Source organism: Zootoca vivipara, chromosome 7 (genome assembly GCF_965207765.1).
Source record: "Zootoca vivipara chromosome 7, rZooViv2.hap1.1, whole genome shotgun sequence".
Lineage (NCBI taxonomy): Eukaryota > Metazoa > Chordata > Lepidosauria > Squamata > Lacertidae > Zootoca > Zootoca vivipara.
Window position 1 is genome coordinate 66510199 of NC_142590.1, and position 19278 is coordinate 66529476.

The 19278-nt window shown below is 44.0% G+C and overlaps 1 protein-coding gene across 1 annotated transcript; it reads right to left on the reverse strand.

Moving 5' to 3' along the window:
* Positions 1 to 1893: 1893 nt before the first annotated feature.
* Positions 1894 to 18300, reverse strand: EDEM2 (ER degradation enhancing alpha-mannosidase like protein 2). The gene is made up of 11 exons (XM_035123449.3): positions 18094 to 18300; positions 16291 to 16401; positions 15354 to 15393; positions 14406 to 14511; positions 11051 to 11176; positions 9241 to 9452; positions 7849 to 7990; positions 6911 to 7035; positions 5998 to 6142; positions 2766 to 2887; positions 1894 to 2449 (listed from the first exon to the last, which is right to left on the reverse strand). The coding sequence occupies exons 1-11, from the start codon at positions 18207 to 18209 to the stop codon at positions 1949 to 1951; spliced, it is 1746 nt and encodes a 581-aa protein (XP_034979340.1). The 5' UTR covers positions 18210 to 18300; the 3' UTR covers positions 1894 to 1948.
* Positions 18301 to 19278: the final 978 nt, after the last annotated feature.

The following is a 19278-nucleotide window of genomic DNA, read 5'->3' on the forward strand; positions in this document are numbered from 1 at the left end:
ATGTAAAGCCTTTCTTCAATTCAGTTGTGTACGAAATATTACTAACAACCAAAGCACCAACAATTATTTTTTTATAATCGGCATGAGCATATTATTTGCATATATAAGGTAATAATTATTACTAATAATAATTAGTAATAATTATATTACTACTGCATGTTAGAATGTTTGAAGCACTTCATGTGCATTTTCTAAGCAACCCTGTGAACACAAAAGTTTAGGGACGCTATATTGGCCCACAAGAAAGATTCTACAAAATAAAAAAATCCTTCCAGTAGATTCCATAATCCATAGTAGCACAATACCTTAATTAGGCCAACTAACTTGGAACAAAGTAGCATACAAGCTTTCAAGTTCCTCTCCATAAGTTCAACAGGGTAGATAGTAAAACGAAGCTGGGAGGTTGGCTCAGGTGAAATCACAAGGTTTTGTCCTTAAATGGGACATGATAATATATAAGTGGAAAGAAAAAGTAAATGCAAGTCGCTTCTATGCAATTATGCTGACCTATAATCACAAAATAGCTTTTCCAGACACAGTGTCTGTTTAGAATCTGGCAGAAATCCTAGAAATAGCCAACATGGAATTTATACCAGTCCCATCTCTACGTGTTCCAGGATTTACAGCCTTCCTACTAGCTCACTTATCACCATTTATTATTTATAAGATGTATGTAAATAGGCATTGCATTATAAAAATAGAAATGCAAGTGTCTGCCTGCAAGAGGTTTCTTCCCCTTTTCTTTTTGCTTGCTTCATTTATTTTTCACTTGCTGTTGCCACACTGGGGAACAAAGGTTGGCTTCGTGTTACTTGCAAGCCAGCACTCATGGTTTGCTTCTCTCTAAAAACAAAGAAAAGCAATGCATCTTAAAATGGAAGCTGCATTATATACCTTTAAATCCCCTTTTAAAAAACCCTGCTTTAGACAAAAAGTACTCCCAACTATAGAGTAAGATAGATGGAGATGTCTTTCCAGAACAATCACATATGAATCAGAAGCCACCATCGTGTCCCAGTTGGAAAGCCCCAAGACTACAAATAATCATCCTTCTCTTTAATGTCCATGATAGAAATGTGTGGATCCATCTATTCTTACAGCCATCAACTTAACATGTATACAGGATGTCAGAATTCAAAGCACTCAGCATAATTATCTCAGCGATCTTTATGGCAACTCTGTAGGTTAGTGTTGTATGTTATCTCCATCTTGCAGATAGCAGGCAAAGTGGATTGCACAGCTGTTTGACTAAGGGCCATGTAGCAAACTCTTGGTAAGAGTGAAATCTGAATCAGGTACTTTGCAGGACAGAGCTACCACAGTACAGCGTATCTGCAATATCCTCCCTGTCACCATGCTGTAAACAAACATCTTGTTGACTACAGACCAAGACAACATTTTATTGGAACAGTGTGTGGCAAGTTTTCAAACTACACCTTATTTAGGTGCAGCTGCTTAAGTTGTACATTACTTGAACGAGTCTCACCCAGGTAATGGTGTTGCATCAAGGTCCCCACAACCTGGGCATGTAACCTATTTCTGTCTTCTAAACACATATGCCTAAAGATTATGCAGTTCAAAAACTTGCTTGCAATATTTCTTATTGCATGAGGCCAACATGACTATTTAATATCAGATCAAACTTGCCTTGCTGCCTGTGGTTAAAGAGTATGAACACTCTCTGAAAGAGAGATAGATAGAGAAAAGTTAACAAATAAGGCATGCAGGGGGCTGGCACAATCTGGGAACTAAAGCTATACTAAGTGTCATACAATTGCTTTTTATTGCTCTCAAAATACTTCTGCTTTCCAAAGTGGATGTATGCCAAAACAGAATTTACTCCCGTTTGAAGATGTAGATAGATATCCCACTAAGGAAACAGCAACAGAAAAGTGCAAATAAAATACATATTTATTGAATTCAACAACTCTGAATCAGAGCAAAGGAATCAAGTATTATCTAAGAAGACCTGCCCTAGAACAGCCAGTTTGGAGTTAAAGGGTTGACTAGGGCAGCTCAGGAGTGGGATTTTCCTTTTCTCTTTCTGTTTAGTGTTCATTTGCTCTTTGCGGCCTTCTGAAGAAGTATCTGCAGAGTCTTTGTGCCTCTCTGCTTCTCTTCCAACAGAAGTTCTTGTCAAAGTGAACTTCTTGCTTCTTTTCAGAGAATAGAACTCTCTCACTAGATCTTCTACCTCCCACTGCTCTTCCTTTTGTTTCCTGCAACAGTGCAGTGCAGCAGGGTCTATAGGATGAGCTTCAGTATTGAAGATGTATCCACCAGCACCAAGAACACATTCTCCATAGGGTGTCAGTACGACGTCAAAGGATGACCCATTGTTATGAATGAAGTTGTCAGGATCAAACAGTAGATACAAATATTTCACTGTTTCAGCCAGGAAGAAGGACTCCATGCGGTTATCTAGTTTGTGATCTCGCAGGTCTTTGATCTTTAAAATAAAGGGAGTGAAAAGTGGTTACAGTGCAGATACCAGAATCTGTCGTACAATTGTTTCAGCAACATCCTGGAGAAATATACAGTGGCACAAATCAGGAGATCTGTTCAAGTCTACTGTTGAAATAAGCAGAACTTAGAATCAGTGCCATATTTGTGTCATAGAATAAAACAAACACACACACCAACCAAGATGACACATTCTGTTAGGTTAACTTTTGCTAGTGAGAAAAGGATGCTTGAGAGGAACACACTAGCCCATTACTAAAAAGGAAAGGGCAGGGGAAGAGAGTTCAGGAGAAATACTTAACTGTTGCAAAGCCACAATCAACCTTGCTGATTTTTTCTATGGCCTCTACAACATCTCTGCCCAGTTCCAAAAGGGTGGGATCTTGGGTAGCACGATATAGGTACATTGCACTCTCTATCAGTTCTGCAAAAATACAAAAAAGAAAAAGCTTGGGTGGAAATCAATGCTGCGCTATTACAAATTTTCTGTACGCACAAGATTATCTGCTTTCCAGACGGAATTATCTCCCCTCCCCCGTCCTGTACTCAATAGGCTGTCAACACACAGCTCTACTTCTCCATAACATTGAGTCAGGGGCTGCTATGCATGATCTGAACACTTGCCTAGGTGGAGGGGTGATCTGGATGAGGACCAGTAAACTAAGCATGAACCGTGGGAGGACGTAAGCCCTTTGGGATGCTGGTTCATGTGTTTGGGAGATTGGACAGTTGCCTGTTCTGGGTGGAGTTGTGCTCCCTCTGAAAGAAGAGGCTTGGACCTTTTTTTGGGGGGGGGGTGTCTCCTGTATCTATCTTTGTTGCTGGAGGCTAAGGAGGCCTTGGTGATGAAGAGTGCCTTTTACTAGCTACAGCTGACTATGGCCATTACTGGACGGTGATCCATGCATTAGTAACCTCAAGACTACTATTGCAGTCTGCTCTATGTGGGGTTGCATTTGGGCCTGGTCCAGAGGTTCCAGCTGATGCAAAATGCTGTGGGCTAGACTGTCGGTGGAGGCAGATTACCACCAGCACACAACTGCAGTGTTCAAAAGTTTTCACTGACTGCCCATACGCTACTAAGCCATGTAGAGGAACAGGCGGGTTTCCGCCCTGGAAGATCGACAACAGACCAAATTCTAATCCTGAACCATCTGGCCGACAAATATGCTGGCAAAGGCCTAAAAGCCCTCCATGTCGCCTTTATTGACTTTAAGCAGGCCTTTGATCTAATCCCCAGGAACCAGCTATGGACAAAACTGGCAGCGACGTCTATTGACCGCCGCCTCCTTTTGCTGATTATGAATCTGCATACAAATACCTTCCTGAGAATTAGGCTAGATGGCAAGGGGCTAGTCTCTAATCCGGTTGCCACCACTAGAGGGGTAAGACAGGGCTGCTTGCTTGCCCCTGCCCTATTTAATTTCTATATTAACTCACTAGTGGCCCATATGACCAATGCTGTTTTCCACCCGCCAAAATTAGCAGGTAGAGCCTTGAATGTCCTCCTGTATGCGGATGACGCCGCCCTTTTAGCTACCTCCCCCATTGGGTTAAGGAGGATGCTTCAAGCTCTTCATGAATACGTGACCCAACACGAGCTCCATCTTAATTATGCCAAGACCAAAATAATGGTCTTTGCTGCTCGACCAAAACCTAATTTGTGGTCAATTAATGGTATTCCCATAGAGCAGGTTAGTTGCTTCAAATACCTGGGTCAGATAGTTCAATCAAACAGGTCCTTCTTGGCACACAGAGAATATATAGCCGCAAATGCTTCTAAAGCAGCTCTGTTGATTAGATCCCTGTACTCCAAGAAACAGGCACAAACAGTGGATGTTGCCCTGCGACTCTTCAAAATGAAAGTTCTCCCACTACTTTTGGTGGGCATTGCCTTGGGTACGCGTAGGGACTTTGTAAGATTGGAATCTATCCAATCACAATTCCTCAGGGCCATTCTCAGGATCCCCCCTTCTGTTGCGGGTGCGATCATGAGATTGGAGACCGGTTGCCAAGCCTTTACGTATGTGGCCCTGAAAGCGAAATTATGGCTATGGCTCAAACTATGTTTCAGACCAATGGGTTTGGCCCCCCTGATTCTGAGGGATAATTTTAAGTCTCCATGGGAAAGGGAAGTGGTAGAGGAAGTGCAAAAGTGCGGTCTGTCCTCCCTTTATATTGAGTCCATGACGTACAGTCGCGCTAAAGCGATGATCGCTCAGAGATTGGGGGATATCGCCAGACAGGAGGACATAGCCCGTGTGAAATCTGGGATGTTTTTAGGGGAGCAGGTGTATCGGTCTGCACCAGCCCGTTACCTGGCGGATATCCACTATGTGGAATACCGCAGACTACTTACTGCGGCTAGACTGAATGTCCTTGATTCGGCGGTTTTGAGGGGTAGATTTGGAGGAGTCCCATACGGTCAGAGAATGTGCCATTGTGCCTTGGGTGAGGTAGAGTCCACAGAACACATTCTACTGAGTTGTCCCTTTTATAATGATTTAAGGCAATGTCTTATAGCCCCGTATTTATCTCAGTTTAGTTCCCGACTAAGAGAACAGCAGGCAGCATATTTGCTAAACAAGCCCACTGGGAAAATAACCTTCCCTGTGGCTAAATTCCTCTTCCTGGCGCTCGTGTCGGAAACGTATAATCGAATGTCTTGATGTGGGTTACCTGTAGGAGGTTTAGTAGTGCGGTCATACCCCATTTATGTATCCCGCTGATGCCCTCAGTTTTATATTTTTATATTTTTATGTATCCCGCTGATGTCTTCAGTTTTATATTTTGATATTTTTATGTATCCCCCTGATGCCTTCAGTTTTATATGTTTATCTTTGTATTGAGAAATGTTTTTGTTCTGACTATCGGTCGAATAAAGTATATTGATATTGATATTGATACTAAGCCATGCTCAAGTCATGCCCTTAACAATTTGGGTCCAGGATATCTGCTTAATCCCTTGCATCTCTTCTTAATCACTGAGGTCTTTGGGGGGGAGTTACTGTTAGTAGTCTCCCGTGGCTTGCATGCATGGCTCATATTCACCAGGAGCCGTTGTGTTTAGTATTGTGGGCCCAATTTTATGGCACTTGCTTCCAGATGACATAATAGAATCATAGAATTGGAAGGGGTCTTGATGGTCATCTCCAACCACCTGCAAGGCAGGAATCTTAACACACATTCTCCTCATCTGCTTTGAAACCATGCTTAGTTTTGCAAATGTGCTAGCAGATTTATTGTTGCACCCCTAGGAGGAATGTCATGAAGACTCCCTCCCTCCCTTCTGAACTTCCAGCGCTTACTGAAGACATTTGTTGTTGTTGTTCCAGCAGGCATTTTAACTGGAGTTTGATTTTATAGTTCTAACCAATATTTACTTTCAGTATTTCATCCCTGAAAACTGCTTGGAGATCACTGTAGTTAAGCGGTATGTAAATTATTTTATTTAAACATACTTCTGCAGTATTTATATGCCTTGTAAACAGCAAATGAAAGATGCCACATACAAAATACTTATTTCTCATTTACCAGGTCTAAGTGGATACCCTTCACGCTTTTCCACTGTATAGCCCTGGGGAATATTGTAGAACTCGGGCAACCCACCAAACTGCTTCCAAACAGTGTAATAATTGAGGAATGTTCGCATTGCACTATCTATGTCTCCAATGAGGCTCTGGGAGGAAGAACAAAACCAGAAAAAACCCAGTGAGGTAACAGAAAGAATAGAGCATAGCAGACATAATCAACCCAAGCACAGTGTACAACTAGAACCCTCAAATAGTACTTAATCTGTTTTTAAAAAAGGAAAAGGGGGGGGGGGGAGAACCGTAATAGCATGATCAATTATGTACTGAAAGGATGTCTGTAAGAAGGCTTGGGTTATAAAATAACCATAGGACAGACACCTCAGTGGCAACCAGGTTTTTTTGTTTTGTTTTTTAAGTCTGGAAAGAAATCTACTAGAAATAACATGTTCAAGTTTAATAGGGCTACTCTGTTTTAGGAAATCATTCATTTTCATTCCTAGATACTAAAACAGCCTTTGTCAGATTCTCAGCGGAATTACAGTTCACACGGGATCAGAGAGACAACGAAAAGTGGATTATTGCTAACTGTTTTCTTGGCAAGAAAAAGCCACAGCTGGTTTCCCCCGTGCAGATATTTGTCCTCATCTGCTTTTACACTTCTGATTTAAGTACAGGACTATCCATCACAGGCAAAAAGTCTGGATTCATGTTATACTGCATTGGAAGCCTAGTCAGATGCAGGCTATCAGTTTTACTGTACAAATGGAATTACAAAGAACACAAGCAATTAAAACAGGGATGGAACCTGTGGCCACCAAGTATTGCTTGACCACAGCTTCCAACAACACATGAAGAGCCACAAGTTCTTTAGCTATCCCTTAGTTAAAACACAGCTGTTCTTCACCAGCCCTTACCTGCAAGCCAGGCCAGTAGGCCTCAAGGGACTGAAAAACAGGCATCGAGACTGTTCCTTTATACATCTGAACCCAGAGGTACCAATCATCAAATTTTGTGTAGTTGCTTATAGCTTTGTTGTAGTCTACAGAAAAAGTCAAAATGAACGATAAACACTGGAAGAAGAATTTCAGAGCACCTGAAAACAAACCGGCTTTCATATATTCTGTTTGCATCTGTTTCAAAGAACGCATTTATCATCAGACTTTCCTTTTATGCTTAAAGGGATGACAATACAAAAATATTTTAAAAAGGAACTCTGCTCACAGCACATGAGCTTGTACAGAGCAGTTGCTGTTAAGGAGGGAAAGAGGGAAAACGGGACATAAGGTATCATTAAAGCAGGGGCAAGGAGCCTCCGGGGCCATGGCCTGGACATGTGTCCTAATTTGGCCCGGCACCTGTTCCAATTTGGCTGCAAGACAGTTTCCCCAAACCATGTGCACCTGTCCCACACTTGACAGGGGCAGGCAGAGACAGGGCTGCCAATGCATAATCAGAAGCTTTAAAGTGTGATTCTCCCGACTGTGCTCACCACCATTGAACAAGACCATCACATGTCACTGCCTTAGACTGAGTCAGATCCTTGGCCCATCTAGCTCAGTTTTGTCCACACTGACTATAAGCAGCTCTCTAGGGCTGCAGAGAAGAGAGATCCCCAAACCCTGGGACCTCTTGCATGCAAAGCAGATGTTATATCCCTGAGCTACAGTCCTTCTCTAATGTGATGAAGGAAGGAAGCCAATGAGCATTGTCCACCATGGCTGGCAACGACTCTCCGAGATGTCAGGTGGAGGTATTTCCTGACCCTACCTGGAGATGCCAGGGATGGAACCAGGGGCCTTTGACATGCAAAGAAGATGCCCTGCAACTGAGCTATGGCCCTTTCTGAACTCACCTAGAAACATTGACATCAGCTCCTCGTCCTGCAACAGGATGGCTCCTTTAACAAGATACTCAAAATAGGAATCTACTCCGGCTCCAATGCCAGCATCCTGGGCTACCCATTTGGCGGTTACCACATCAACATGATTACCCACCTGAAGAAAAAAGCAACCTTCATTTATTAAAAGCTATGGATTGAGATTAGCATAGGTTTACATTCTATACATTTCAGCGAACAATAGATCCTTGGTTTGTTATCGGTACAAGCTTCCAAAAAGCACAAAGATGTAACAAAAAAATCTTAATTTCTGCAGCACCTCTAACATGCAATTAGTATCAACAATGTGTGTTACTGTACCAATTCTTTTAAAAACAACACTAAAGGTGGTAGTCAACTAATTTTTACTCAGAATAGGCCCATTGAAATTAATGGACATTAAGTTATCCATGTTCATTAACTTCAATGAGTCTACTCTGATTAGGAGAACTAACACAGGACCAGGCATCTCTAACATGCGACATTAATGATTCATTAACACAGCCTTTTAAACCAGAATGCTCATCATGGCATCAACTGTTCTGACCTTTATTTAAAATCCCAGCTGTTTTTCGGTTCCAATTTCTTGGATTTGCCCAAGAACATACTAGAAGCCTAGAACGCAACTGAATACAGTACACTGGATTTCCCCCAGAGTGAATTTCACTTCCACATTAAATCCTGTGGCAGTCACTTTGTGGATCATACCATTTTTCAGTGAAAACAAGGACCAATGGCTAATGGGTGGTGGATGGGAGTGGGAGGGTCTGAAGGCACATGAGGCCACCACCTTGCTGGACCTAAGCAGGTCTAAGTCTGGTCATTGTCTGGATGGGTCATGTATGCTCTATTGGGTTCCATGACAGAAGAGATTAATTTAAGATGATGATGATGATGTGAAATGACCAATGAGGATATTCCTGAACTGATTTGTATAACTGAGAAAATGTAAGAGCAAATCTTTTTTTAAAAAAAGATTTGTAAGAATGTGGAGGTAGGAAGTGACTGGTAGCAAGCAATGCAGGTTTCTACAAGTATTGGAACTTCAACAAGCCGTCTTCTAATATTGTATTAGAACCCATTGTATTCTTGAAAAAAGCTCAAGGTATCTGGACCACAAGCTATTGAACAATGGCGATGCTCATCATGGTCATCCTTGATGTAGACAAACAATGGAGGTTTGGGAATAGGAGTCAGCTTATTCCAGCCTGTGTACGTTTATGGTACATGGTGGACCCAGTACAGCTATATTCTTGCAATCAATGTGTTTCAGTGGCAGCGTTTTAAAAGAATTCGACCATACTTTCAACAGAAATCGAACTATGAACTATGTAGTTGGAAAGTGTGACACATGGTTTTTCCACTCACCAAGCCAATATCAGAACGATTTTTCCAGAGGGTCTTAAGAGCCTTTCTGGCAACATCCTCAAATACTGGGTCACCTGTAAGATGACTTAATGTAGCAAATTCCACTATAAATGTACCAATTCCAGCAGTACAAGTAATTGGTGTCTCTCCAGGGTTTACTCCGTGTAGTAAGTTCACCGTCCCATATGGCATTCCAGTTGGAGTCTGAAAGGCTTCAAAACAAAACTATCATAACTGGGGGCCCAGTGTAGGTAATACAGTTCAAACTGTAGATTCTCCCAAGGTTGGTTCCACAAATACTCCTGCAAGTCTCCTATCAGGCGGGTTTCTAGTTTTAACAGCAAGTCATGTGACAACCCAGCACAATCTAAACAGTGGGCAAACAAGTCAGGACAACTACTGGGAAGATTGCCTAATTCAATGCATTGGGAAATGTAGGTCTGTCTGCCTCGTCATCCTATAGCGCACAGCTCAATTTGAACAGCAGGTCTGGTAAGCAAGGTATTTACCCATAAGGAATTGTTACCTGCTTCTGGTGAGCAACCCTGATACACTGTCCAATCAAGCTCAACGGGCTTGGCAACCAATAGATTTCCTAAGTTTATGACAATAATTTAAAGATTTTCCAAAACACACAAACATAAGAACACAGCTGTATACTGAAGAACTACTTTGCTCAAAGAGGTTTCTGTTGTATAGATTGGGATTTATATTCCAGTTTAACAATAGCCCATTCACAGGGGAACAAAATGCGAATCCGAGTAACCACAAGTTAAAATGATCATCGCTATTCAAATAGACAGCAAAGACTGTATGTTCTGCTTTAGCTCAAGTGTGCAATGAATGCTTAGTGACAAATATATGTCATATACAGCACTGTAAGTGCCTTTCTACCGTACTTCCACAAAGTAAACACTGCATTAGCTGCATTATTTCACATCTTAGATATTTATCAGAGCCATTACATTACCCACTAGGTAAAGGTAAAGGGACCCCTGACTGTTAGGTCCAGTCTTGGATGACTCTGGGGTTGCGGCGCTCATCTCACTTTACTGGCTGAGGGAGCCGGCGTACAGCTTCCGGGTCTTGTGGTCAGCATGACAAAGCCACTTCTGGAGAACCAGAGCAGCACACGGAAACGCTATTTATCTTCCCGCCAGAGCTATATCTATTTGCACTACCAGAGCTGTATCTACTTGCACTTTGACGTGCTTTCAAACTGCTAGGTTGGCAGGAGCATGGACCGAGCAACGGGAGCTCACCCCGTCGCTGGGAATTGAACCAGCGACCTTCTGATCGGCAAGCCCTAGGCTCTGTGGTTTAGACCACAGCGCCACCTGTGTCCCACATTATCCACTACTTAGCCATATTACTATTTTTGCTGTTGTGGTATACTCATTGATAAAAAAAAAGCAGACACTTGAGTCCATTTTCATTACTTCAGATTTTAGCAACATTCAGCCCAGTATACATTAGGGCAGCCTTTCCCAACCATGTGGTCCCCAGATGTTGTTGGACTACAACTCCCATCATTCCTAGCTAGCAGGTCCAGTGGTCAAGGATGATGGGAACTGGGATCCAACAACATCTGGGAACCCAAGGTTGGGGAAGGCTGCATTAGGAGCATAAATATTTATTTTCAACGCACTTGAGATATCCAACTACATCTCTTCTGCTTCTAGCAATTTGCAAGAATTTGTCCCCCTGCAGTTCCTGGTACCTACGTATTACTTATAATCTAGTTTAGCCTATAAGGCAGCAACACAGAAAGGGAGGAAATGAGTTCTCAAGATTTTGCAACAGTGCTCACCTGGCAAAAGTTTTCGAGCTGCATCCTCTGCCATCCTCAAGAGGGGCCCAGAGCAGGGCCATCCCGCTTCCACTTCAACACCGGCCTTCTTTGACAACAAGTGAGCAGACAGGAGTCCACCAACCACTGAAAATGGGAATGCACAGCTTATTTAAAAAGCAAAGTAGTGCTGTCTCAATGGCAAAGGGTGAATATGTTATTATTCATTTGATTTGTATCTTGCGCTTCCTCCCAAAGGAGCCCACGGCAGCAGACATAGCAACGACAAAACAAAACAAAACAAAAATCTAAAAACAGGTAAGAACATTATCTCAGCTAGTGATCTCAGAGTCTCTTTCAGCCATCAAATGCCTTGCAATCACAAAAACAGGAATGTACCTCACTAGGGAAGGCATTCCACAAGTGAGGAGAGCGTTCCACAAGTGGGGACAAGGCACTCTCCACAAGCGGGCAACACCATCCAGATTCACCCCAACAAGGCCTCACCTGCCAATCACAGGATCAGAGATAGCTGATATTTAGGACTTTAAGTGCTAGTACTGATTGTTTTGGCCCGGTACTTCACTGGCAGCCAGTGCAGTGCTTTCAGGACACATGGCCCTATCTGGTTGCTCCACTTACCAGCCTAACAGCCACATTCTGCACTATCATCAGTCTCCGGACTGTCTTCAAGGGCAGCCCCACATACAACATACTACAGTAGTCCAGAAGGGAGGCCACCAAGAACCGACAACTGAGGCCAGGCTACTCTGACCTCGGAACAGCTGCAGCTGGTGAATCAGCCTATGCTAGATTTAAGCACTCCTAGCCACAGAAGCAATTTGAGACTCCAGTGGCAAGTTGGGATCCGGGAATACTCCTAGACTACAAGCCTTTTCCTTAAGAGGGGAGTGCAACTCCTTCCAGAACATGTTGTATACCAAATTCCTGGGCACGGGAAGTACCCATCCACAGTACTTCTGTCTTATCAGGATACAGCCTCAATTTATTGGCCCCCATCTAGTCCACTGGTGCCTCCAAAACATCTGTCTTAACACCTTCACGGACTCCGATTTCTATGGAATGGAGAGAGAGCTGAGTACCATGCTCCAAATCCCCAGATAACAGCTCCCAACAGTTTCACATATATTTTAAATAGCTTAGGAGACAGAATGAACCCTTGTGGGACCCAATAGCCCAAAAGCTAAGCAGTAATCTCCTAGTAATACTTTATGGTAGTGATCCTGCAGGCAGGAGTGGAACCACTGTAATACAGTACTTCTAACTCCAACCTTCCTGAGTCATTCCATCAGAGCACCATGGTCAATGGTGTCAAAAGTCACTGAGAGGATCAAGGAGAACCAGCAGAGTTGCATTCCTCCATCTCTTTCCCAATGGAGGCTGTCAATCAGGGCGACCAAGGGTGTTTCAGAGCCAAAAGCAAGCCGGAAACCAGACTGGAACTGATCTAGAAAATCCACTTCCTCCAGGCATATCTACAGCCGACTAGCCACCATCCTCTTGATGACCACGCCCAGCTCCTTTACTTGCAATCACAGTATGTTTAAAAGGAGGAGCAAACAGACTAATTAGACAATCAATTCCTGGATTAAGAAGTCAGTTCAGCTGTACCTTGGTTTTCAAACAGCTTAGTTCTTGAATGTTTTGGCTCCTGAATGCTGCAAACCTGGGTGTTCCAGTTTGCAAACTATTTTTGGAAGCCGAATGTCTGACTGGGCTTCTGCGGCTCCTGATTGGTTGCAGGAGCTTCTTGCAGCCAACCAGAAGCTCTGCTTTGGTTTCCGAACATTCTGGAAGTCAAACGGACTTCTGGAACAGTTTCCGTTCAACTTCCGAGGTACAACTGTACAGTGGTACCTTGTTTTGAGTCCGGGATCCGTTCTGCACGAGTGGCAAACCCGGAAGTAACCCATAGCTGATATTTAGGACTTTAAGTGCTAGTACTGATTGTTTTGGCCCGGTATTTCACTGGCAGCCAGTGCAGTGCTTTCAGGACACATGGCCCTATCTGGTTGCTCCACTTACCAGCCTAACAGCCACATTCTGCACTATCATCAGTCTCCGGACTGTCTTCAAGGGCAGCCCCACATACAACATACTACAGTAGTCCAGAAGGGAGGCCACCAAGAACCGACAACTGAGGCCAGGCTACTCTGACCTCGGAACAGCTGCAGCTGGTGAATCAGCCTATGCTAGATTTAAGCACTCCTAGCCACAGAAGCAATTTGAGACTCCAGTGGCAAGTTGGGATCCGGGAATACTCCTAGACTACAAGCCTTTTCCTTAAGAGGGGAGTGCAACTCCTTCCAGAACATGTTGTATACCAAATTCCTGGGCAGAACCGACTTCCTTTTCAGTGGCTACAGAGGAGCCAGCCATTTGGTTAAGCTTCTCAGGGGGGGACACATTAATTGTTCTTATCCCAGCAACATCTTTTCCATGATTATTGCAAAGAATATACTACGTAAGTCATGAAATATTCAACTTTTCGCCTTAGTAATGAATACAGAAAAGCATCAGAGCAAAAACTTGCATTAGAATCATCACAAGAATGTTAACAGCAGCTCAGCTGGATAAGACAAACAGCCCATGTAGCTCAGCTCTCTGTTTCTAACAGTTGCCAGCTGACTGCTTCCAGGACCCCTACAGGCAGGGGATATATGGCCATAGTTCTCTGCCTGCTTTCTCTCTTTGGTACAGGGGTGGGGATGTGGGGACCCTCTAGAACAGGCATGTCAAACCTGCGGCCCTCCAGATGTTTTGGACTACAATTTCCATCTTCCCCAACCACTGGTCCTGCTAGCTAGGGATCATGGGAGTTGTAGGCCCAAACATCTGGAGGGCCGCAGGTTTGACATGCCTGCTCTAGAAGCTGCCAACTCTCATTAGCCCCAGAGAGCAAGGCCAAAGGTCAGGAATAATGAGAACTGGCGTTCAGCAATATCTAGTTAATCCACCCTTGCTCTAATCTGGTATTCAACTATATTGCCTCTGAACAAGGTATTTCTATAACTTTTATTTCTCTCTCCATGTTCCATTCTTCCAACCCCAAGTGCTTTTAATATAATGCCTGCCAATTTTCCATTCTTCCAACCCCAAGTGCTTTTAATGTAATGCCTGCCAATTTAGGATTACGGACTCTGCTCCGTGAAAGATTATGCTATAATAAATTGTCAGTCCTTAAAAGGCTGCTACAACTGACTCTTTGTTGTTTTTGCTACAACTGGCTATACATGGCTACCCTTCCAAATCCTGTTACTATATTACACACTCATCTTTCCTCTGTGCTGCAACCCTAGACTAATTTGTTATGCAAAATACTTCCAAGACAGTGACCTTTTTGAGTTCCGCTCACCTCTGATGTTGGTTTCAAAGACAGAAGCATTTACATCAATATCAAAATTCACACCCTCCTGCAACACGCTGACAACTCTCTGGAATTCAGAGACGTTCCCCAAAATCTAGAAGAAATAAATTTAACTGAAAGCACACAATTCATGAGACTGCAAACATCTAAATATGGGGGCAGGCAGGGTAGAAATCAGTAGGAAAGATATATTACAGAATTTTACACTGGCGCAATATAGCTTTGCCCTTGAAGTTGTTCTAATGAAGAAAATGTGCAAGAACTTGGAATGTTGGCATTGCATCAACAACAGAAGTTGGCCTTGTGTACAGGAGGTCCCAGGTCCCATCCTTAGCATTTCCAGATAGGTCTGGGAGACACTCGCTGCCTGAAACCCTGGAGAGCTGCTGCCAGTCAGTGTAGACAATACTGAGGTAGATGGACCAGTGAGTCTGATTCGGTATAAAGCAGCTTTCTATGTTCCTATGGATGAAGTCTGGAACTAGCTGGCATCTATCTGTCTTGGGAGACAATGGACAATTTTAGTTCTACATTTTGGTTGTATCCTGCACTGCACACATGGAGATCCAGTCTCACACTGTCCTCTTCTCTCTCTGTGCACCCCCAAATCTGTTCTGAAAGGTCCCTCAACCCTCTGGAGAAGATTTGGGGAAGCTGCAGGCAAGAAAGGGGAGCATGGTCCATTGCTTATGGAAACGTGTTGTGTAAGTGAAACAATAGTGTTAGATATAACCCATTGTTTTCAAATTTGTGAATCCATTTTGTGCTTAGTTTTAGTAATGTTGTCATTTTTCTTGTTTGTAAAGAAGTTGAAAGTAGTGAAAAACTGAAAGTCTGAGGAACAGAAATTGTTTTCTACCAATATGCAATATGCCTGAGAATAAGCAGGACCTGAGAAAACTAGGGAAGATGATATTACTGACAAACGGTACTTACTAGCAGAGTGTCCAGTGCATCAATCAGTGTGAGAGAAAAACTGAAAAAGAAAGGAAGGCAATGCTGGTGAGGCAAATGTGGCATCAACCACAAAATACATAGAAAGATGCACATGTTGGCATTTAGCCAGTGGGCTTTGTCCTCTGAAAAACCAGAGCTGGAGCAGCTACAAGAGATGGCTGTCCAGTCTCTGTTGGAAAATATCTAGTGAGGGAGAGCCCAACTCCACTGTAGGTAATTAGTTCCATAGCTAAACTGCTCCTACCATTAAGAGGTTTCTCCCACTGTTCTACTGAAATCCATCCTCCTGTAACTTGAGCCCATTACATCAAGTTCTGCAGAGAACTTGGCCTCTTCTATGTGACAGCACTTCAGATATCAGAACAGTTTCATCATGTGCACCTCAGTCTTTCCAAAGGCGGTGAAAAGGTTAAAACTATGCTGTTCCAGGACCACTAGTATGTGCTGTAAGCTTCCCATGCTGCTTTTGCATTCAACAACTGAAGTTATAAAATGGACATCTGGTTTTTTATTGTTTAACCTGTTTCTTGGGACTAGATCAGGCATCCTCAAACTCGGCCCTCCAGATGTTTTGGGACTACAATTCCCATTATCCCTGACCACTGTTCCTGTTAGCTAGGGAGGATGGGAGTTGTGGTCCCAAAACATCTGGAGGGCCGAGTTTGGGGATGCCCGGTCTAGATTCTCTGGGATATCTGAGCAAGAATCAGACAAATTTAGTGTGACATGTCCTCTAACATGGCCTTCCCCACATGGGGCCCTCCAGAAGTTGGACTGCAATTCCCATCAGCTTCACTCAGCATGGCAGGTGGGGGGACGACGACACCTGCTCTAGTAAATAGGGACATCCTCTAAGAAGGTGTTATTTCAAAATTCCACAAGCAACCAAAGAAAGAACATTCAGTTTCCCCAGTACCTTCCCCAAGTGTCCTGCCCATCACATGTCAGAGGGCGCAGTTCATCATACGGGAAGGCGTTTTCCAGGTAATTATCGTAAGCATGATAAAACATGGACTTGACTCTCTCTCTAAAGGGAGGGAAAAAAAAAGACGTTTCAGAAACTTACAGTGTTACAGAAAAGTGGACAACAGCAAAAAAGGTGAACTCTACAAAGGTGAGCATAGCACTGCCATAATTTTGAAAGCAGTGGATCACGCTTGCCATCACAGAAGAAGCATTCTCCTTTCTCTCACAGAGCAGAGAATGCTTCTTCTAAAAAGGGGTATGAAGCAATACATGTGCAATATCATCTAAAAACAAAGTATGTTCTCTTCAAAATTAGAAGTTTTGAGAGTGGCCAGGAGGCTGAAACCCCACCCGCATGAAGACCACAGCAAGGATGACAGCAGCCTTCTTCCAGAAATGGAGCAGCTGCAATAAGTTTGCTTTCCACCTTCCAGTCAGAAAGAGCTCTGTTCCAGTTGCCCTGAAACTGCAAGAGTGAAGGGGAAAGCACTAATTGGAGTAATAATGGGTAGTTGTATCACTTCTAGGGCCAGCAAGACCAATAGCAAGGGAAGGTCAGTAGGACCACAACTGGTTAAATGCCAACTCAGAATTAATCACGTAATTCTGACACTGTCAAACTGATCTCCATTTGAGAGGATCTCTCTCTGCTCCCATTCCTTTTGGTCTTTTTAGTCTGTAAACCTGAGGACAAGGCTTCTGTGTCAATTTCCTTTATGTACAATTCCTGACACCAGGACTGAATGGACTTTTTGATCACAATGAGCCACTCTGGGAAACAATTTTGGTCCGAAAAGCAAAATAAACTTTCTTCATCTAGGATTTACACAATGAAATCCTTATAAATATTACAGCCTCCACATGGAATGCCACCATGCAGAATAAATATGCATCTTTGGCAGTTCCTATACCAGGGCTGTGATGGGCACCTCAGCAATTCTCTTCCTTCCAACTTTCTTGCTGACTGCTTGATATACACAGAATGCAGTGGAAGGCAGGAGAGGGGGGGGGGAGAGAAAAAGGCCTCTGATCATGTCTTCACACCAAACCAATGTCTTCAAGATTCCCTTATAAATAATTTTCAAGAATCCACTGCACTTTCCCATCTCTCTCAAAGGAAGCATTTCAGGTTTGTAGGATCTACTTTTTTTGGGGGGGGGTGTTGCTTCAAGGTTCTTCACAGCTGCTTTTAACCATGACCACAAAGACCTGCATATGTCAAGAGCAGCATGCCCTCAGTTATTTTTATGATTTCCCCCACACACATGGCTATGATATCTTGTTTACTTTTCCACGAAGCCACATCCCTAAGATATTTAAACAAACACATGAATAAAACGATTGTCCTTTCTTACCGCCTTCTACAAGGGTAGAACTTGCCATCTAAAGTCTAATCCTCATCCCCTGACTTTTTAATTTCTGTGCCATCCTCACCATTAGACAACAAGCACTTTGTTTTCAAAGCAAACTGATAAATATAGCTGCAAGTAAGTATTAGACTAGGATTTCCGCCCTCTCCCACCCTCGGTTTTTCGATCTGATAGCAGGGCTGACACCACCCTTTTTTCTCCCGTTGTCCCTGCGCGAGACTGGATGGCAGGTGAAATTCAACGTGGCCAGCCAGAGAGGCACGCCATTGAAAGGGGAGGCGTAACCTGTTGAAAACCCGCCTCGCACCACAAAGCCTTTTAAAAAGGGAAGGCAAAGGAGCCCAGGTGACGAGGGAGCTGTGAGCATCCTGGTCCGGGCTCACCTGTAGCGGGCGATGTCGACCTCCTTCCCGGCGGCCGGAGGGGGCTGCCCCAGCGAGTGCAGCACCCACAGCCAGAGCCAGCCCAGCCGGTGCAGGGGCGGCGGCGACAGCAGCATCTATCAGCCGCGCGCAGCGAGGGCAACCCGGGCGCCCTTGCCTCCCTCTCCCCGCTTCCGCGGCCATCCGGCAGCCTCCCTTCCGGGACACGCCCCCTCCTGTAGCCCCGCCCACCCCGTCTCCTCCAAGCGCCAATTAGAACCGCCTGCCCCTCCCGCCCCTGCAGTAGGGATGACGCGAGATGAAAGGGTTGGTGAGCTCAGAGGGCGCCTGCGCGGAGGGGAGTATCGACGTGTTCTAAACGGCGTGGCCGGTAGAGGCCGCTGCGGTGCGCCGGTTCTGGCTATTGGTTGATGCTCTTGCTATCGCAGAAGGGAGGGAGAAAGGGGAGAGGAGAAAATACGTCTGGCTTTCCGAATAGCCCTGTGTTGAATCATTGAAATCAGAATTATAGTTAGAAGAGACCCCAAAGACTCATCTAGTCCTACCCCCCTGCAATGGAGGAATCTCTGCTAAAGCATCCATTGACAGATGGCCATCCAACCTCTGCTTCAAAACTTCCAAGGAAGGAGAGTCCACTGCCTCTCCTTCCTTCCACTGTCAAACAGCTGTGACTGTCCGAAAGTTCTTCCTGATGTTTAGCGGGAATCTCCTTTCTTGCAACTTGAAGGCATTGGTTGGGTGCTAGCCTCCAGAGCAGAAGCTTGCTCCATCTTCCTGTGACAGTCGTCTAAGATTTATACCTACCGCCCACTAATGCATCTTTCTTGATGGTAAAATTTCTTTACTGCCCACCAGTGCTCGATGGAAGGAGGATTCCGCTTGTTGTGCCATAGAACCCCCCTACCCCCCCTAGAATGCTGAAACGCCCACTAGTGGGCGGTAGGGACCAGGTTGACAACCCCTGGTCTAGATATTTGAAGATGGCTATCAGATCTCTGTCACTTCTTTTCCAGGCTAAACATACCCTCTCTAAATATAGTGATTGACATTAATTATTTTCACTGTGTATTTCAATTGTGTTTTATTAGCTATTTTCTTTATGTGTGTTTGTTTATTCATGGTGTTTTACAAAGTATAACAGGACAGGTCTCTTACCAGAAAAGCTTACAATTTTTTAAATCAAGT